This window comes from Pseudorca crassidens, chromosome 5 (genome assembly GCF_039906515.1).
Source record: "Pseudorca crassidens isolate mPseCra1 chromosome 5, mPseCra1.hap1, whole genome shotgun sequence".
Classification (NCBI taxonomy): Eukaryota; Metazoa; Chordata; class Mammalia; order Artiodactyla; family Delphinidae; genus Pseudorca; species Pseudorca crassidens.
This window is the reverse complement of record NC_090300.1, coordinates 100,685,622-100,708,045: the sequence shown is the minus strand read 5'-3', so window position 1 is coordinate 100,708,045 and position 22,424 is coordinate 100,685,622. Positions and strand designations below refer to the sequence as shown.

Sequence of the window (22,424 nt, the reverse complement as noted above, 5' to 3'; positions counted from 1 at the left end):
GGTTTTTCTGTTCTTCTTTCTCCAATTGCTTTAGGTGTAAGGTTAGCTTGTTTATTTGAGATGTTTCTTGTTTCTTGAGGTAGGATTGTATTGCTATAAACTTCGCTCTTAGAACTGCTTTTTCTGCATCCCATAGGTTTTGGGTTGTCGTGTTTTCGTTGTCATTTGTTTCTAGGTATTTTCCGATTTCCTCTTCGATTTCTTCAGTGATCTCTTGGTTATTTAGTAGTGTATTGTTTAGCTTCGATGAGTTTGTATTTTTTGTAGATTTTTTCCTGTAATTGATATCTAGTCTCATAGCATTGTGGTTGAAAAAGATACTTAACATGATTTCAATTTTCTTAAACTTAACAAGGCTTGATTTGTGACCCAAGATATGATCTATCCTGGAGAATGTTCCATGAGCACTTGAGAAGAAAGTGTACTCTGTTGTTTTGGGATGGAATGTCCTATAAGTATCAATTAAGTCCATCTTGCTTAATGTATCATTTAAATCTTGTGTTTCCTTATTTATTTTCATTTTGGGTGATCTGGCCATTAGTGAAAGTGGGGTGTTAAAGTCCCCTACTATGATTGTGTTACTGTTGATTTCCCCTTTTATGGCTGTTAGCATTTGCCTTATGTATTGAGGTGCACCTATGTTGGGTGCATAAATATTTACAGTTGTTATATCTTCTTCTTGGATTGATACTTGATCATTAAGTAGTGTCCTTCTTTGTCTCTTGTAATAGTCTTTATTTTAAAGTCTATTTTGTCTGACATGAGAATTGCTACTCCAGCTTTCCGTTGATTTCCATTTGCATGGAATATCTTTTTCCATCCCCTCACTTTCAGTCTGTATGTGTCCCTAGGTCTGAAGTGGGTGTCTTGTAGAAAACATACATGCAGTTCTTGTTTTTGTATCCATTCAGCCATCTATGTCTTTTGGTTGGAGCATTTAGTCCATTTACATTTAAGGTAGTTATCAATATTTATGTTCCTTTTACCACTTTCTTAATTGTTCTGGGTTTGTTTTTGTAGGTCTTTTCCTTCTCTTGTGTTTCTGCCTAGAGAAGTTCCTTTAGCATTTGTTGTAAAGCTGGCTTGGTGTTGGTGAATTCTCTTAGCTTTCGCTTGTCTGAAAAGGTTTTAATTTCTCCATCAAATCTGAATGAGATTCTTGCTGGGTAGAGTAATCTTGGTTGTAGGTTTTTCCCTTTCATTACTTTAAATATGTCCTGCCGCACCCTTCTGGCTTGCAGAGTTTCTGCTGAAAGATCAGCTGTTAACCTTATGGGGATTCCCTTGTATATTATTTGTTGTTTTTCCCTTGCTGCTTTTAATATGTTTTCTTTGTATTTAACTTTTGATAGTTTGATTATATGTGTCTTGGTGTGTTTCTCCTTGGATTTATCCTGTATGGCAATCTCTGCGCTTCCTGGAATTGATTATTTCTTTTCCCATATTAGGGAAGTTTTCAACTATAATCTCTTCAAATATTTTCTCAGTCCCTTTCTTTTTCTCTTCTTCTTCTGGGACCTCTATAATTCAAATGTTGGTGCGTTTAATGTTGTCCCAGAGGTCTCTGAGACTGTCCTCAATTCTTTTCCTTCTTTTTTCTTTATTCTGCTCTGCAGTAGTTATTTCCACTATTTTATCTTCCAGGTCACTTATCCGTTCTTCTGCCTCAGTTATTCTGCTATCGATTCCTTCTAGAGAATTTTTAATTTCATTTATTATGCTGTTCATCATTGTTTGTTTGCTCTTTAGGTTTTCTGGGTCCTTCTTAAACGTTTCTCGTATTTCCTCCATTCTATTTCCAAGATTTTTAATCATCTTTACTATCATTACTCTGAATTCTTTTTCAGGTAGACTGCCGATTTCCTCTTCATTGATTTGGTCTGGTGGGTTTTTACCTTGCTCTTTCATCTGCTGTGTATTTATGTCTTCTCATTTTGCTTAACTTACTGTGTTTGGGGTCTCCTTTTCGCAGGCAGCAAGTTCGTAGTTCCCATTGTTTTTGGTGTCTGGCCCAGTAGTTAAGGTTGGTTCAGTGGGTTGTGTAGGTTTCCTGGTGGAGCAGACTGGTGCCTGTGTTCTGGTGGATTAGGCTGCAACTCATCTTTCCGGTGGACAGGACCACATCCGGTGGTGTGTTTTGGGGTGTCTGTGAACTTACTATGATTTTAGGCAGCCTCCCTGCTAATGGGTGGGGTTGTGTTCCTGTCTTGCTAGTTGTTTGGCACAGGGTGTCCAGCACTGTAGCTTGCTGGTCATTGAGTGGAGCTGGCTCGTAGCACTGAGATGGAGATCTCTGGGAGAGCTTTCACCGTTTGATATTACGTGGGGCCGGGAGGTCTCTGGTGGACCAATATCCTGAACTTGGCTCTCCCACCTCAGAGGCTCAGGCCTGACACCCGGCCGGAGCACCAAGACCCTGTCAGCCACGCAGCTCAGAAGAAAAGGGAGAGATAGGAAGGGAGAGAGGGAGGGAGGGAGGAAGGGAGGGAGATAGGGATAAAGGGAAGGAAGGAAGGAAGGGAGGAAGGGAGGGAGGGAGGGAGATAGGGATAAAGGGAAGGAAGGAAGGGAGGGAGGGAGGGAGGGAGGGAGGGAGGGAGGAAGGAGGAGAAAAATATAAAATAATTAAAATAAAAATTTTTTAAAATATTAAAAAGAAAAAAAAAAGGAAAGGAAGAAGAGAGTAACCAAACCAAAAACAAATCCACCAATGATAACAAGCGTGAAAAACTACACCCAAAAAAAACAAAAAAAGTTATAACCCTAGGACAAACTGTAAAAGCAAAGCTATACAGACAAAATCACAGAAAGCATATGCATACACACTCATAAAAAGAGAAAAAGGAGAAAAAAAAAAAATATATATATATATAAAAGGAAGAGAGCAACCAAATCAATGAACAAATCTACCCATGATAATAAGCTCTAAATACTAAACTAAGATAAACAAAAATCCAGAAACAAATTAGATGCAGAAAGCAAACCCCAAGTGTATAGTTGCTCCCAAAGTCCATCGCCTCAGTTTTGGGATGATTCATTGTCTATTCAGGTATTCCAGAGACGCAGGGTACATCAAGTTGATTGTGGAGATTTAATCTGCTGCTCCTGCCCAGAGGACCCCTATCCTTTTGTCTCTGTTTTTCCTTTTTTCTTTTGCCCTACCCAGGTATGTGGGGAGTTTCTTGCCTTTTGGGAAGTCTGAGGTCTTCTGCCAGCGTTCAGTAGGTGTTCTGTAACAGCTGTTCCACATGTAGATGTATTTTTGATGTATCTGTGGGGAAGAAGGTGATCTCCACGTCTTACTCCTCTGCCATCTTGAAGGTTCCCCCCATAATAACTTCTTAACTATTCTTACTTGCAGCTTTTTTTCCCTTTTAATCTTTCAAACGCTATCCCCAGAGGTCTCTAACACACAAATCTAATTATGGCTACAATCTTAAAATACAACAATAGCACCCATTACTTATATATAAAACTCTTAACAATCTGGGCTCTTTGACATCATCCAAATATCACAAACTCTACACCCCAACCCCACTGAGTTTGCTCAACCTTCTTCAAGCATACATCTCTACACCTCTGTACATACTGCTCCTCCAACCTAGAATGCTCTTCCCTCTATTTCTCCCCTATTAAATACCTCAGATTCTGCACAAAATTATTCTCTTATCCACACAGTCAACACTCCCACACCAAGGCGTTCCTTTCTCTGGGTGTTAGTACTTGGTAATTTGTATTAACACATATCATACTATATTATAATTATTTGTCTACATGTCTGTCTTCTTCTCCAGACTGTGGAAGTCCTTAAAGAGAGCACCCTTAGTCACCTTTACATCTCCAAAGTGTATGGCTCATGATACTGAATAAACAAATGAATGGATGGATACAGTGTAGCCACAAGTTTGAAATCATTTGTTTAGAACTTAAAATAATTTAACTTTCACATTATAAATGATGGTTAAGCATCAAGTTCAGCTTATTACATAACATATAAGCACTGTATCAACTACAACCAGTGACAACGATAAAATGATTTCAATGAGAGTAAAAATAAGTTAGGAGGATAAAATAATTGTGAAGAAAGGGTATCTGAACACTTTTATTTCATTAGTACCCTGGAGTTAATCCTCTTGGGCATCAGTAACATCTTAATTATTTATATTTAATTTATATAAAAGGTACCTCTTTATAATTCTTCATCTGCCAAAACATTATCTCTAAATCAGTCATTTCCTTTGTATTCTTAATCAGGGAATAACAGTTGTTTTTTCAGGGAGTAAGACAAGGGCTTCAGACTGTTCACACCCATGGATCCTTTGTGAGTAGGATATTTAGCCTACATTAGACACTGTGGCATATTGTGTTTTCCAATCATGGCCATATCAATATTCTACAACCCACATGCTCTTCTTACAATGTGATACTGACCCGTTCTCCAACATCAGGTGCAGTCTATGTTCCTTCCCCTTGAATCTGGGCAGGCCTGTGACTTCCAAGGCTAGATCATAAAAAGCATTATGTATAGCTACACTGCTTCAGCCTACCTTTCATGTAGCAATATTTGTGTGTTTTCCCTTCCTTCCTCCCTCTTTTTTTCCGTCTCTCTCTGTCTCTCAGTATAGATACCTTGGGAGCCGTAAGCCATAGGTTAAAAAGAATCTTGGATACCCTGAAGCTGCTGTGCTGCAAAGATTTCATGAGAAGGCTAAAAAGAACAGATATATAACAAGATATATGAGGCTTCCAAACACAGGTATCAAGGTAAGTGAGTGAGTGATCCTTTAAGATGATTCCAGGCCTCAGCCCCCAAGCAAACCTAGCTAACTCCAAATGAAACCAAGAAAAGCTATCTCTGAACCCTGGCCAGACAGCAGATTCATGAGCCAAGTAAGTTTAAACCACTAAGTTTGGGGATAATCTGTTACACAACCCTAGTAATAACCTAAAAAGATACCAAGTTCAAACTTGAAGAATAGCAGCTGATATTTTTTAAAGAGTTGGGTATAGGTGTTGAGTATTTTGTAAAAATAAAAGACTTCTGATGTCTTCTGTGGAAGATTTTATATTCTTTTTTCACAGTAATTAGTTTTTATTATTTTACCTATAAGTGGATTAGACTCAATGTTAATAAATTATTTACCCTAATAAATATTCATGTATACTTCCATTAGGATGGACACAAAATATAATTTACCCTATCTTCAAAAAAAGGAGCTCTCTACTTCCCCTAAAAGCATAAACATATGAAATCTGGAAATTTATTAAAACTCTAAACAAGCATCAAAAGGTTTGAAAATCAAAGTACAGTAGACCGTTAAACAATTCAGGAGTTGGGGCACCAACCCCTGCGCAATTGAAAATTTGAGTAACTTTATAATCACCCTTATGTATCCATAGTTCCACATCCTCAGGTTCAACCAACCACAGATCGTGTAGTACTATAGTATTTATTTTTAAAACTTCTGTGCATAAGTGGACTGAAGCAGTTCAAATACATTGTGTTCGAGGACCAACTGTATATACATACAAACATTTATGAACAGGGACATAGACTATATATTATTTATAGTATAGAAAAAATAGAAACAATGATAATAAAAGAACACAAATAAAATTATTGTAAAGACAAATAATGAGATACTGTACAGCAGTTATTAAAAAACATGTTCCAGAACAAATAAGAAATTATTTCCAATACAAGTAATAAAGAAAATCATATCTACAGAATGATCTCTCTTTTATAAGGCAAAAAAAAAATCCATATATGGAAAACAAATGTGAAAGGATATGCACAAAAACGTTTACCAGTGACTAGCTCTGAATGCTAATATAAGGAGTGATTTTTATTTTCATTTTTGTGTCTTTCTACAGTTTCCACATGTTTTATTTTTTAATAGGACTATCACGCAACCATTAAAAGCAAGACAAAATAAATAAACATTTAAAGCTCCAGAAAAACCTCTGCTGCAGCTTCCTGGTCAATAAATTACATATCTAAATCTCTCGGTCTAATATTGTATATGCGTGGCAAGCAGATTTTAGGTACAACTAACTACTCCGTCAAATTTTTCTACACTCACTTTTTTCTTAATGATTAAATCATAAAAATAATGTCTGTCTCTTTACAACAATCTGATCTATTCATAGACAAATTTTAATCATGATCTCAATTGTGTACAATCAACAGAGATTCTAAGCCACTAATGATTCTGCAAAGCCTATATTATAATTCCATTACAAGAATCAGAACGGACTCCTAATACTTTCAAATATTTTCAATACTCTCCTAATACTTTAAAGATCAAAATTTAATCTTTTAAGGCAAAAAAGGGTTCTAAACCCCCTTCCCTTCAAGTTATACTTAAATACATTGACAGAACTCTAACAACTTCCCAAAAACAAAGCTCAAGAACATTTATTTTATTTTACTTACTAATGTTCAAATGTAATACTAAACAAGCCTTTCAGCAAATCAATTCACACAGTCACTTTGAGGTTCATTTTATACCTAATTCATTACAGTATGCCCTCAAAAAGAGAATGCTATCAAAAGAAGATAATGGGTGGGGGGGTGAATATGCTGGATTCTATCGACAAGTTATGCATTGCTAACATATGCTCCTTACAAGCTGAAATGATCTCTGCCGTATTCTTAACACAGAACTTCAGAACCTTAATCACTTATTTCTTCAGATACTACATAGATGTAGAATTATTATTTAGGGAAACTTTGGGGTCTGCTCAAAGATATGGCTATGACTTACCAAGGAAGAATGAAAGTCTTGGTTTTTAGTTTTCAGTATCAACCTCCTCATTTAAAAAGCCAAAGACTATGGATCTCCCCATTAGCAGAATTCAAAGTATTCACACTCTTACTCTACATCTATCCAGAGATATAAGCTTTGAGTTAATCTAGTTCCAGCACCTATCAAAAGGCCAGGAATAATTAGTAGATAATGATGTTCCAAAGATTTAGCTACAAGGATAATAACTGCAGTACAATTTATAATTTTTAACTGAAAACAATTCAAAAATATAATGACAGGATAGTGGTTAAATTAACTGTGATACATCCCTACAGTTGAATATAATGTAGTCATTGAAAATGTTTACCACTGCTTCCCTGGTACTTATGCCTAGTATAGTGTCCAATACATGTTAAGTACCCAATAAGTATCTACTGAGCAATGCTTTAAACTTGATTTCAGAAAATGTTTATAATATATAATTAAGTAGAAAAAGTAAATAATAAAATAGTATTTTGTGGTTTTCAACCATTAATATTTAAATATTTGTTTATTATAGATAGATATACAGATACGCAGACAAATTAGTAGGATATACACTTCAGTGTTAATTTTAACTGTGTCCAGGCGGTATTCTTTTTGTTCAACTGAATTTTCTAATTTCTTCACAACAATCTAGTATTGATTTAGAAATATTTTTTTAAATACTTAAAATATATCAGAGTGTTGTCCCTATACCAATCAAAACTTCAATCCTTTCAGTGATTTATTTCCCTAGCTGCCTTGAGAGAAAAAGCAATACTATTAACTGCTAACAAGAATTTAATATGCCAATATTCTAAAAAAATTCTACATTTTTAAACAGTAGTACCACAACTTCATGTGCATATTATGGTTGAACAGATAAGAAAATATAATGTAGATACTGAGAGACAGAAAAGTTAAAAATAAGCGAAGAAGGAGACTTCCCTGATGGTCCAGTGGCTAAGACTCCGCAGGGGGCCGGGGGGTTTGATCCCTGGTCAGAGAACTAGATCCTGCGTGCTGCAACTAAGAGTTCACATGCTGCAACTAAAGATCCCACGTGGCGCAACAAATATCTCGCGTGCCACAACTAAGACCCGGCACAGCCAAATAAATAAATATTAAAAAATAAATAAATAAGGAAAGAGGGCAGGCTAAAATAAGCCCTGTGGTATTGGATTGGAATCAGAAGTAACAGTACTGAACTCATGAGGGTTTCTTTAGATGTATAGATAAGCAGATAGAGAAATAAATACAGATATGTATGTATATGTATGAGTTAGTACACATATATTCTTCTAGTCCTGTTTATTGAGAGAGCCTAGAAATGATGACACCCCAGCAGCAATGAGCACATCTAGCACCCTGAGCTGGGTTTCTGAATACTATTCTTGAATTTAAAAAAACAGAACTCCTTGGAAAGTATCTTATAGTACCAGAAAGTAAGGAAGAGCTCAAAAAAACAAACAAACAAACATAGGAGCATGTCAAAAGGGCACAAGAGCCATCCTGAAAGAACTTCCAATGCCAAAGCTGGAATACTTTGATCAACAAAACCAGTAATGACAGTAGTAGATTATAACACATAAAATAAAATAAATACCTATAAGTCCATGTTGATATATGTAAATAATTGAATAAATAAGTGAGACAAGAGGGACAGCTATCCATTCCAGAAGAATTTTAATAAATATAGAGGGAATGAAGAAAATAGAAAGTCACCAATAGAATATCGTATTTTAACTGTTGCAAGCAAGATCCACTGTTAAATGCTAAAACGGTGGGTGAAAGTTTAAGAAGAAACAGTATATTTGCATAGATTCAAAATATCTCTCCCAATACAAACTTCCAATTGTAAGATAAATAAGTACTAGGGATGTAACATACAACATGATAAAGAAATGAACACTGATGTACGTTATAAATAGAAGTTGTTAAAAGAATAAAACCAAAGAGTTCTCATCACAAGGGAAAAAATTTCTTTCTATTTCTTTAATGTTGTATCTATATGAGATGATGGATGTTCACTAAACCTACTGTGGTAATCATTTCATGATGTATGTAAGAAAAATCATTATATTGTACACCTTAAACTTATGGAGTGCTATATGTCAATTATACCTCAATAAAACTGGGAGAAAAAACACAAGATATCTCTCCCAAGATATCTATTTATTAAAGATAAAAAATAACTTTACAATGGAGTAACCACACAGACACCATCTTAACCAGGTGATCAAGACTGACATCACCAGTAATAAGACATACCATCATTATGTACCCCTGATAGGACAACTGAGAAGGGCACAACACTTCTGTGGTATTGTTCTCAAAAAGCCACAACCTTAATCTAATCACACATGATTAGAAACATAAGACAAACCCAAACTTAAGGATTCAACAAAATATTGCCTAGTATTCTTTAAAAGTGTCATGGTCATGAAAGAAAAAAGACAAGAACTGTCATAGACTTAAGGAAATCAATGCAATGTGAGATCCTGAATTGGATCCTAAAACAGAAAAATGACATTAGTGAAAAAATTGAAGAAATTCAAATAATGTCTATAGTTTAAAATATACCCATGTTAACTTCTTTATGTTGATAACTGTACTATGGTTATGTAAGACATTAACACTGGGGGAAGCTGAGTGAAGGGTAGATGGAAACTGTACTATTTCTGTAAATTTAAAGTTACTTGAAAATTAACAGTTTTAAAAAACATTGCTGTACAACTAAAAATAAGAGAAATGTATTTAGTCAGTACACTCATAATACAAATTATGAATTTCTAATGGTGGAGCTTCAGAGCAAGATGCATAAACCAATGTCCTAAAGCAAAGCATTTCACTTCACTGAAGGTATTAAGCAGAAAAGAAGTGGCAGTCAATACAGAGGTATTTAAAACCAGGTATACATACACACAAATAAACTCAAATTGGATTAAAGATCTAAATGGGGACTTCCCTGGTGGCCCAGTGGTTGAGAATCTGCCTGCCAATGCAGGGGACACGGGTTCGACCCCTGGTCCGTGAGGTTCCCACGTGCCACGGGACAACTAAGCCCGTGTGCCACAGCTCCTGAGCCTGCGCTCTAGAGCCCGCGAGCCACAATTACTGAGCCCGCATGCCACAACTACTGAAGCCCATGTGCCTAGAGCCGTGCTCCGCAACAAGAGAGGCCACTGCAATGAGAAGCCCATGCACCGCAATGGGAGTGGCCCCCGCCTGCCACAACAAGAGAAAGCCTGCGCACAGCAATGAAGACCCAATGCAGCCAAAAATAAATAAATAAATAGGTTTTTTTGAAAAAGACCTAAATGTAAGGCCAGATACTATAAAACTCTTAGAGGAAAACATAGGCAGAACACTCTTGACATAAATAGCAGAGATATCTTTTGGATCCACCTCTTAGAGTAATGAAAATAAAAACAAACAAATGGGACCTAATTAAACTTAAAACCTTTTGCACAGCAAAGGAAATCATAAACAAAAAGACAACCCTCAAAATGGGAGAAAATATTCGCAAATGAAGAGACCAACAAGGGATTAATCTCCAAAATATACAAACAGCTCACGCAGCTCAATATCAAAAAAACAAACAGGGACTTCCCTGGCGGTCCAGTGGTTAAGACACCACACTTCCAATGTAGGGGGTGGGGGTTCAATCTCTGGACAGGGAACTAAGATCCCACATGCCATGCGGTGTGGCCAAAATAATAATAATAATAATAATTTTTTTAATGGAAGATCTAAATGTACATTTTTCTCATTTTCCAAAGACATACAGATGGCCAAAAAGCACAAGAAAAGATGATCAACATCACTAATTATTAGAGAAATGAAAATCAAAACTACAATGAGGTATCACCTCACACCAGTCAGAATGGCCATCATCAAAAAATCTACAAACAATAAATGCTGGAGAGGGTGTGGAGAAAAAAAGGGAACCCTCTTGCACTGTTGGTGGGAATGTAAACTGATACAGCCCCTAAGGAGAAAAGTATGGAGGTTCCTTAAAAAACTAAAAATAGAGCTACCATATGACCCAGCAATCCCGCTACTGGGCATATACCCTGAGAAAACCATAATTCAGGAAGAGTCATGTACCACAATGTTCACTGCAGCTCTATTTACAATAGCCAGGACATGGAAGCAACCTAGGTGTCCATCGACAGAGGAATGGATAAAGAAGATGTGGTACATATATATACAGTGGAATATTACTCAGCCATAAAAAAGAACAAAATAATGCCATTTGCAGTAACAAGGATGGACCTAGAGATTGTCACACTGAGTAAAGTAAGTCAGACAGAGAAAGACAAATATCATATGATATTGCTTTTATGTGGCACCTAAAAACTGGTACAAATGAACATATTTACAAAACAGAAATAGAGTCACAGATGTAGAAAACAAACTTATGGTTACTAGAAGAGAAAGGGGTGGGGGAGGGATAAACTGGGTGACTGGGATTGTCATATACACACTACTACACATAAAATAGATAACTAATAAGTTCCCTGTATAGCACAGGGAACTCTACTCCATACTCTGTAATGACCTACATGGGAAAAGAATCTAAAAAAGAGTGGATATATGTATAACTGATTTATTTGCTGTACACCTAAAACTAACACAACCTTGTAAATCAACTATACGCCAATAAAAATTCTTAAAAATCAAATACATAAATAAATAATAAAACTGGGTATAATAACAATGTAAATTTCTTTTTTAACTCCCTCATCTACCTCACTTATGGCTGAATTTTTTTGGCTGAATGGCACAGCTTATGGGATCTTAGTTCCCCAACAAGGGATCGAACCCGGGCCCACAGCAGTGAAAGCATGGAGTCCTAACCACTGAACCGCCTGGATTCCCTAAATCCAGAATTTTTTCTTTTTTTTTCTTTTTTTTGGCTGTGTTGCTCTGCATGGGCTTTCTCCAGTTGCGGCAAGTGGGGGCTATTCTTTACTGTGGTGTGTGGGCTTCTCATGGCGGTGGCTTCTCTTGTTGCGGAACACAGGCTCTAGGAGCACGGGCTTCAGTAGTTGTGGCACCCAGGCTCTAGAGTGTAGGCTCAGTAACTGTGGCACACGGGCTTAGTTGCTCTGCGGCATGTGGGATCTTCCCGGACCAGGGATAGAACCCATGTCCCCTGCACTGGCAGGTAGATTCTTAACCACTGTGCCACCAGGGAAGTCCCAGAATTTTAAATGAAGAAACCACACCCCACAAAATCTGAGGTAAGCCAAGGTAGAAAAAGAGTATCCAAAGCCATGCTCTCTGTGTGGTCTTGTAAGGTACTCTTGATTCCTCTCACAGCCCTCCTTTATGATTTCTTCTTGTCCCTCTTTGTTCCAAAAAATACACCAAATTAAAGTCCTCTGTGTATAATCAGAATGTGTCAGAGAAAAGTCTCTAATAAATTATTATAATGCAAATCAAGGTACTATGGCATTTAAATCACAAAATTCTATAGGAAAAAAGATTATCTTTCTAAAAACACAGATTAAATTTTTTTAAACACCTCTATGTAGGTAGAAACTTCATTTTACTTGTTTTGCTACTCTTGGCTTATATAAAAGAAATAAATAAATGAAAAAAAAAGTATGTTTAAAAGGACATACATACATATTCCAAACAGTAAATTTCAGCACATGACTTGAATACAACTCTTCAACATCTACAGTATCAGAAGTGAATGAATCTCAGGTGCTCTAATATATTCAGTCATCAAAGAAATGAGTTCTGTTCTATATAAATCTAAAATAAGACTTGGAAAGTAGACTGGAAAATTTTACAATGATTTAAACAAGGCTGGTCCCAGAAAGGGTTTCCTAGCTAACCCTCGGTTTATTAGGATATACCATTCCCAAAAGAACACTGATTAATTATGGATTTACAGTATTTTCCCTAAAATTTTATTAAAAAGACAAATACCAAAATACTTTCAATATTATTAACTCTAAAGATAATGCAAAGGTTAAGAGCAAAACTAATACATACCTTATGTAACTCCAAAGATGAAGGCTTTTTCCTTTTCCCTTCTGTGACAATTTCTACAAAGACATAGTAAAAATTATAATTTAACATTAAATGAGATAACATAACAGAATAAATCTTTTCAGTTATCTTTTGTTTCAAATTAGCTTGTTACATTTACAATTTACATTGATACATTTTACAGAACCTGAAGGACTAAAGGTCAAAAATAATCAAAGAGTAGCAGATTCTCACAAAATTTCTCAATTAAACAATATACATATGATGACAACTGAAAAAAGAAAGTTGGTTCTAAGAACTCAATAAGAAATTCCTTGGCAAAAATCCTAGTATCCAGTAGGTCTTCGATTTATGTTGGTTGAACCATAAGACCAGATAAATTCTTATAATGGGGGGTGGGGGGCCACAGGGGTGGAGAACACAAGGTGAGGGCTACATATCTAAGCATTTATGCAACAGAGAACAGCTTAAGTCTTTCCTCACCAACATTTTTCAGACTTCTACGGGATTTTCTTTTATGATTCTTTCATTCAGTCAACAAATAATTACTGAATGTCTATCATGTGTCTGGCACTGTGCTAGCCAGTGGGTATAGTGTAGTGAGCAAATTAAACACAGCCTAAGTCTTCCTGGAACTTACAATTCACTGAAATTTCTCACAAATTTCATAATAAAAATGAATGGTAGAGACCCACACAAATGTGATCACCTATTTATGACAAACACACCACTGCAATTCAGTGGAAAAGGGATGATCTTTTCCATGAGTAATGCTGACACAATTTGATAACCAAACAAGGTAAACAAATAAGTAATAAACATCACACTATATCAAAAATTCTTTTTAAATTGATCATAGATTTAAATGTCAAAGACAAACAAAGCTTCTAGAATAAAAATGAGGGGAATATCTTCATGACCTTGGAGTTCGCAAGGATCTCTCAAACAAGACTCAAGTAGTACTAATCCATAAAGAAAAGGATTAATAAACTCAACTTCATTAAAATTAAAAACTTCTGTTCACCAAACCTCATCATTGAGTGAGAAGGCAAAACACAGACTGGAAGATTATTTATAATTCATGTATCTATGTACAGCATGGTGACTATAGTTAATAATACTGTATAATACATATATCTGTCAAAGGATTCATAACCAGAACACATAAAGAACTCGTATAAAGCAAAGGCAAGACAACCCAATCTTCAAAATGGGAAAAAGCCTTGAATAGGTACTCCATAAAAAAGAATGTCCAAGTGGCCAATAAACATATGAAAATATGCTCAATTTCATTATTACTAGGGAAGTGTAAACTAAAATGGTAAGAGAATACCATTACACAGCCCTTGGAAAGGGTAAAATTAAAAAGAATGACAATACCAAGTATTGATAAGAGACTAGAAGTCTCATATATTGCTGGTGGGAGTGTAAACGAATACATCTACTTTGCCAGTCAGTATCTACTAAAGTTAGACACCTGCCTACTCAATGTCCAACAATTACATTTCTAGATATTTAATCAAGAGAAATGAGTGCCTGCGTCCACCAAAAGGCATGTATAAGAATGTTAAGTTATCTTTGTTCTTAATAGCCAAAAACTAAAAATAATCCAAATGTCCATCACAGGAGCATGGATAAACCTTTTCATACAATAGAAAACTACAAGCTTTGCACAGTGGCAGTATCATAGCCAACGAGGTTTATCCGAGGCGCAATTATTGCTAATTGAAAACTACATAGTAATAAAAAAGAATGAATTACTGCTGTGCACAACACGGATACATCTCACAGACATTACGTTCAGAAGAAAACAGATGCAGAAGAATGTATGATTCTATTTATGTGGAATTCAGGAACAGGTAAAACAAATCAGTTAGGATAGTGTGAGTACCCGAGCAGGGAAAAACTACTGACTGACTGGGATGGGATACAAGTTAGCCTTCTGAGATGCTGGAAATGTTCCGTATCTTGATCTAGGTGATAGTTATACAAGTGTATGTATACAAGTATAAAAAATCATCAAACTAAAGATACTGTACTGTGTCGTATGTAATATCTCAACTTAAAAATTAAAAAACCTTTAAAATAACAGTTATAACGAATGGGCTATAGCTTATCCAGAAATCTACATAGCTGAAATAATTTCTCTCATTTCATGAAAATAGCATGAATTTCACCATATGCATTTCCTCGAGCAATCACTGATGTAAAAATTACTTTAACTTCTATACTTAAGCTTTCAATAGATTTAAATAATTTTCAATAAAGTAGCATTTCTCAGACTACCAAAAATATATAACATTTAGATAAATGGTAAGAAAACCTTTCTTACATAAATTCACTTTCTAGTCAACTTTCAATTTAATAAAATATATGTATTTTTAAAAAAGGAATATCAGTTGCTTAAATCACAGACAGACTCATTGAGTTAAAAATGCTTCTATCCTATTTTGCAGAATGTTTGTACATTTCTTCTGGTGACTACTATTGTGACTTCCCAAAATTTTAGGGGCTCTATAACTGAGTTGCTCCATCTGATACGAGGTTGGTATTAGAGCATTTTAATAAATGATGCATCGCTGCTTGTGACTGTCTGGTATAGCACAGTGCTCTAGAGTAAAAATATTAAAGTCCAACAACCTAAATTTATATCTTGGCTTACTAGCTGTGACTTCTCTGAGACTCAGTGTCTCATCTCTAAAAAGGGGACAATATCCAGCTTTTCAATTGCCAAGATTAAAGTGACATAGTCTAGTCTCCCAAAAGAAATAAAAGCAAAAATAAACAAATGGGACCTAATCAAACTTAAAAGCTTTTGCACAGCAAAGGAAACCATCAACAAAATGAAAAGACAACCTACAGAATGGGAGAAAATATTTGCAAACAATGTGACTGACAAGAGCTTAATTTCCAAAATATACAAACAGCTCATACAACTCAATATCAAAAAAACAAAACAAAATAAAACAAAACAACCCAATCAAAAAACGGGCAGAAGACCTAAGTACACATTTCCCCATAGAAGACATGCAGATGGCCAAAAGGCACATGAAAAGATGCTCAATGTCGCTAATTATTAGAGAAATGGAAATCAAAACTACAATGAGGTATCACCTCACACCAGTCAGAATAACTATCATGGAAAAGTCTACAAATAATAAATGCTGGAGAGGGTGTGGAGAAAAGGGAATCCTCCTACACTGTTGGTGGGAATGTAAGTTGGTACCACCACTATGGAAAACAGTATGTGGGTTCCTTTAAAAACAAAAAATGGGGACTTCCCTGGTGGTCCAGTGGTAAAGAATCCTCCTTCCAATGCAGGGGACATGGGTTCGATCCCTAGTTGGGGCACTAAGATCCCACATGCCACGGGGCCACATCTACTGAGCTCGCATGCCTCAAAGAGAGAGCCCACGTGTCACAAACTACAGAGTCCATGCGCTCTGGACCCCACACGCCACAATTACAGAGCCCATATGTCCTGGAACCCGCACACCACAACTAGAGAGAAGAGAAGCCTGAGCACCACAACAAAGACCCCACATGCTGCAACTAAGACCCAACACAGCCAAAATAAATAAATAAAATAAAATAAATATTTTTTTAAATAATTAAAAAATAAAAACTAAAACTGGAGGGGCTTCCCTGGTGGCGCAGTGGTTAAGAATCCACCTGCCAATGCAGGGGACACGGGTTCAAGCCCTGGTCCAGGAAGATCCCACATGCTATGGAGCAACTAAGCCCATGCTCCACAGCTACTGAGCCTGTGCTCTAGAGCCCGTGAGCCACAACTACTGAAGCCCGCGTGCCACAACTACTGAAGCCCATGCACCTAGAGCCCGTGCTCTGTAACAAGAGAAGACACTGCAATGAGAAGCCCACGCACTGCAACAAAGAGTAACCCCCGCTCGCGGCAACTAGAGAAAGCCCACGCGCAGCAACAAAGACCCAACGCAGCCAAAAATAATAAAATAAATAAATTAAATAAAAAAACAAACAAACAAAAAATAGAGCTACCGTGATTCAGCAATCCCACTCCTGGGCATATATCCAGAAAAGACGAAAACTCTAATTCAAAAAGATACATGCACCCCAATGTTCATAGCAGCACTATTTATAACAGCCAAGACATGGAAGCAACCTAAGTGTGTATCAACAGATGACTGGATAAAGAAGATGCGGTGTGTGTAGACACACACACACACACACACACACACACACACACATATACATATAATGGAATATTACTCAGCCATAAAAAAGAATGAAATATTGCCATTTGCAGCAACAAGAATGGACCCAGAGAATATCATATTAAGTGAAATGTCATAAAAAGATAAATATACGATATCACTTGTATGCAGAATGTAAAAATTAATACAAATGAATCCAAATACAAAACAGAAACAGACTCACAGACATAGAAAAAAAAAACTTATGGTTACCAAAGGGGAAAGAGAGTGGGCAGAACGATAAATTACAAGTATGGGATTAACAGATACAAACTACTATACATAAAATAGATAAGCAACAAGGATTTACTGTACAAAACAGGGAACAATATTCAATATCTTGTAATACCTATAATGGAAAATAATCTGAAAAACATATATACAGCTGAATCACTTTGCTGTACACCTGAAACAAACACAATAAATCAACTATATTTCAAAATAAAGGGAGATCGTCTCCCTTTAGAGTATATCTGGCAAATACTGCAAATAAATGATAACTATTATTATTACAATATTTTATACTAAAATACCCCTCTTTAAGAAACCTTAATGTATTTACATTAGCATACAGAAAAATCACTCTAATTATTCCCATTATATATATATATGTCAAATAATCAGAAAGCATGACTTTTTCTCAAGGAGCTTGTGGAACCATTCATTCATATATTACATAAACATTTATTTTAAACAACAGTAATTATCATTGCCAGGCACTATGCTAAGTACTTTACACAAATTATTTTATTTAATCTTACAAAAGTCTTGTGAGTTCAGTAATGGCATTATCTCCATTTTATAGATGAAGAATCTAGGTTTGAAAAATACAAATAACTTGCCCAAGGTCACCATGTTAATCCATCACTGGTCTGATTCCAGAGGTGGAATTCTTAACCAGAACACTCTAGGCATGCCGGATGCTACGGGGATAGGAAATGAATAAGACAGCCCCTGTCACAGAGTTAACGGTATAAAAGCAGAGATTAAACAATTCAGCAAGCTAGAATATATGATGGAATCTGGCAAACATCACATAAGAGGCGCAAACACCCATGGAAATTCAAAAATAGGAATATTTTTTAAGTTTGAGTTAATTAGGAGATAGTTCTTGAAAAGGCACAATTGAACTGGGCTTTGAAGTAAGTTTTAGATAATAAGTTTTAGACAGGGAGAAATGGGTGGTAGGACAGTGCAATGCTAAGTGAAGCCAAGAAGTGAGTTATCAATCTAGGTATATGTGATGAAGCAGCTCACATTAGCCAGCCTCCTAAATTACTGAAGACTCACATTAGAGTTATACATCTGAGAGGCAGGTTTGAGACAGCACCATTACAGCAAAGTTCCAGTCTGAATCTTTAGAGCTACTCAGTCCTATACATAACCCACTCCCTGTGTTACCATATCCCCCCTCTAATCTACTTTCCAATCCTCTGCCTTCTATCACCAGGCTTGGGAATCACATTCACCACCCTAGATTCCAATCCCTACAGCTTATTACCTTGCTATTTCTCATCTCTTAGGTAATGCCACTCTACCCTTTCCACTACATTTTTTTTTTAACTTGACCCTTGAGTACATGTCTTTTTAATATTCTCTTTGTTTTTCTTTTTATTGAGGTATAGTTTTCATCTACACTCTTCTCTAGCTCTTCCCCAGCCCACCAAATTCCTTTCCAAAGTCAATACAATTTCCTTAAATTCTGAATCTTCTCCTTGAACATTTCCTCCACCTCAGTTTAACTGAATCCTTTTTATTACATAATTATACATTATACATCTTTTTATTTACTACACTATTTTTTTAAGACTCTCTCAAGAATATTCTTCTCCCACTTATAAAAACAGGGGAAGGGATTAACAACCTCCTCCCCCTGCCACCACTTCCAATTAATATTCATCCTTATTGCAATAATTCCTCCTTTAAAATTCCCATAACTTGTATGTATTATTACCTCACCCATATTATAATTGCCATGTACTGACCCAAGACCCTTTCCAACATTCCTAGAATATTCTGATACTTGATTCATAGTTTTCCTCTCTATCATTAAAACCTACCATCATACCGAAGCTCTAAAACTTTCATAAATCAAATCACTCAATACAATGGACTCATCTTAATTTACTCTAGTCCAACAAACTTCTTCATATCACATTCCCATTTCAACAACGTGCATTCACAAATAGATTTAATAGGGTTACACTTCTCAAGCTCACAAATGTGAACCTCTCATTCTACAACATACTGTCCTTTAACCCTTCCATTTCCTCACTCGCACTGATCCCATTTTTTACCCCCACATCGTATAATACCCTTTAACCCTAAGTAAAACTAAATTCTTTTATTCCCCCCAAATTCTTGCTCCTAGACTGATTAGCACTGCTAAAGAAAATCATAATTGTAGTAACCACAACTGGTACTATCTACAGACGCACACGTGTTTTAACAAATACCTTTTCAAAATTAGTTAATAGTTCTTTTTTTTTTTTTTTTTGCGGTACGCGGGCCTCTTACTGTTGTGGCCTCTCCCGTTGCGGAGCACAGGCTCCGGACGCGCAGGCTCAGCGGCCATGGCTCATGGGCATAGCCGCTCCACGGCCTGTGGGATCTTCCTGAACTGGGGCATGAACCCGTGTCCCCTGCATCGGCAGGTGGACTCTCAACCACTGCGCCACGACGGAAGCCCAACAGCTCTTCTATTCATCCCTAATTGACCTCCTACTCTATTTTGAGCTCCCAATACCACCTGAAAGTCCCTCTTTCTCAAAAGATGATCTTGCCTATTTCACTTAGAAGCCATGATTGCAATATCCTTAACTTCTCAAAATTTATCTATATCTTTATCCATCTTCCCACCTTTACACAAGTCTTATTTAACAAACTGTCCTGAGTCTATCCTCCCCCATTTCTTCTAAGACTTCACCCTATCAATTATCTCCTACCAGATATCGTTCTCTCTCCAGTGAACCCTTTCCCATGCCATACAAACCTGATTTTTATAGTCTTTTTTAAATAATCCTTTCTACTTAATTTCATACTCAAGCTTGTTCCAAAATCTTTAATGCACATCTCATCTTCTATTTCCTCACCACCACTCATTCATTTAGCCTCTTGAAATCTGGCTTTTGTCCCTATTGCTCTACTAAAATCAGTGGTTAAAAAAAAAAAGTGACCTACTAATTGCCAAATCCAGCATCCTCATACTGCTTTAACTCTCTGATTTACATTGCATTCACTCTCCCTTGCTTCCCAAACCTATCATACTCCTTCTAATCTGCCTAACTGTTCACCAGTGTCTCTTCCTCCTTACTTTGAAATTAAATATATGTGATTCAAGATTTTTCTCACTCCATACTCTTTCTGTGGGTAATCCTATCCATTCCAATGGCTTCAGCTAACATCACTGCAAATAAAGTAGTTTTACCATGATTAATTGTAGATTCTGGTTTTGAACTTCAATTATGGTTCATCAGACACTGCATAATATGCAGCCATCACCTGGACCTACTGAAAAAAGAAAGGTGTATCATCATGGGACACTAGATCCTCAAGCTGAAACTGGGGGAGGAGGGAAGAGTTTCAAAATCAAGCAAGTCTGAAAAACACTGCATGTTCAATCTCTTGGAGAGGCAGAATGTATAGTAGCACAGCAAAAGCTCTGAAAAATCCTGCAGTAAATAAAATTTTCTTATAACTACAGTTGTCCCATTTATTTGTCCATCAAACCTTTTTTCCAAGTAAGATTCACTAACATCCTATGACAGTAAAAAAGATTTAAATTATATGTTTTGTAATCAGAAAGACCAGATTTTGAATCCTGGCTCTGCTTCTTGTATTGCTAACAGTTGCTTACCCTCCCTAAATTCCAGGTTCCTCATCTGTATATCAGAAATAATAATAACCACCTCAGAAGGTTTTCGAAAGAATTATAACATCTGTAAAATTCTTAGCATGCTGTTTAGTACCTAAGTACTAAAAAAACTTATCTATCCTTAACTGCAAATGAGAATGAACACAGATCTCCAAAGTTGTTGCCTGAACAGTTGATAACTTGAAATTTACTTCAACTTTCCTGTTTTAATTCAAAAATTCATTTGGAAGTTGTGATCTATGACTCTAATATATCTGTTATACTTTTGTTGTTGTTAAACATTTCTAATGGTCATGCTCCCTTGAATGACCATTAGCACTTTATTATTTCATTCAACTGTCACTAGACCTGTCTCTGGTACCAATAATTTTTTATCTGTGTCCCCATCTAATTCACTGCTTTGATATGCTGGAAACCTGGAAATAGGATATTCATCTTTATTGGGGTAATAAATAACTTAAACACATAGATTCAGTATAATAGGAAGAAAGCCTTCAGAAGCTTCTCATGAGTGAACTTTAGCATACAAACCATGTGATTTCTCCTCTCATGCTTAGAGGTGTTTTATGCTTGATTCTTGATTCATGGTCACATTCCAGAAAAGTAGGGCAATCAGAGTTTTCGTGGTTCTTCTACTTACAGAATTTTTCTTTATTAACTCATTTAAAAACAATAACACAATGCATGTTAACGTAACTATTTTTTAAATAACTTTAGTTTCAAAACATTGAGAAGAATGGCATTATTTTACTTTTTGCAACTCTCTTTAACATCTGACTTAATAAAAGACAGATGATTTCCTCTATATGCTTCTGCATTCAATTTGTTGTGATACATGTCATGTAGCCTCTGGAAAACTGTCCTGTACACAGGTAGAAGATTAAGAGGGAAAGGCAAACAATGTCTTAAAATTATGAAAAACCGTGTAAGCTCACAGACCCAAAAGGGACTCTGGGAACCCAGAGGTTCCCAGACCATACCTTGAGAACCAGTGCCTAAAACAGATACAGCCATGCCAGAAGCCATCCAACTCCTACAGTTGTCAGTTATGTGAGTCCACAAATGCTTGTTTTTTTGTTTTGCTTAAACCACCTGGAATTGGGTTTCTGCTACTTGCAACTAAAAGAGTTTTGAGCAATACACTATGTAACCCTTCATAGTTCTTCCTTGTTCAGGAGAAAGTTTAGGAAAACCTAGTGCAGTCTCACAGAGGAAACTTGAAACTTCATATCTTGTTTTCTCTCTCGACTGCTATTCGCCTTCCTTATACCTCTAACCTAGAATTCTTCCTGTTATTAATCAAAATTTTACCTTTGGGTACTTATGAAATTCTCACGATGATAAATGTCACTTCCAGTCATTCAAGTTCCAGTTAGCAACCCTCCTAATGAAATGGCAACTGCATGCACATAAATGTCACACAGAATTCAGAATCCCTTTAAGCCAACTGATTGTTCTGTTTCTGAGAATCTATGTGAGAAAATTAAATATACACTATTCAGAAAAGAATCATTCTTAAAAATTAATATTCATCTCTTA

At 36.2% G+C, this 22,424-nt stretch overlaps 1 protein-coding gene and 1 pseudogene across 21 annotated transcripts in view; one reads left to right on the top strand and one right to left on the bottom strand.

Annotated features, from left to right (window-relative positions):
* Positions 1–22,424, bottom strand: part of SENP7 (SUMO specific peptidase 7) — a 172,469-nt gene that overhangs the window by 129,641 nt on the left and 20,404 nt on the right. For 13 of the 21 annotated variants that reach the window (XM_067739034.1, XM_067739033.1, XM_067739047.1 and 10 more), the window contains 3 exons: positions 12,783–12,835; positions 4,432–4,501; positions 3,187–3,271 (listed from right to left, as the gene is read on the bottom strand). In XM_067739034.1, coding sequence (XP_067595135.1) covers positions 3,187–3,271; positions 4,432–4,445 — 99 coding nt within the window. In that variant the 5' untranslated portion in view covers positions 4,446–4,501; positions 12,783–12,835. Of the gene's footprint in view, positions 1–3,186; positions 3,272–4,431; positions 4,502–12,782; positions 12,836–22,424 lie in introns of those variants that run through there. The other 8 variants (XM_067739043.1, XM_067739048.1, XM_067739055.1 and 5 more) reach the window with 3 other exon arrangements.
* On the top strand, positions 14,444–14,526 carry LOC137225642 (U4 spliceosomal RNA; annotated as a pseudogene).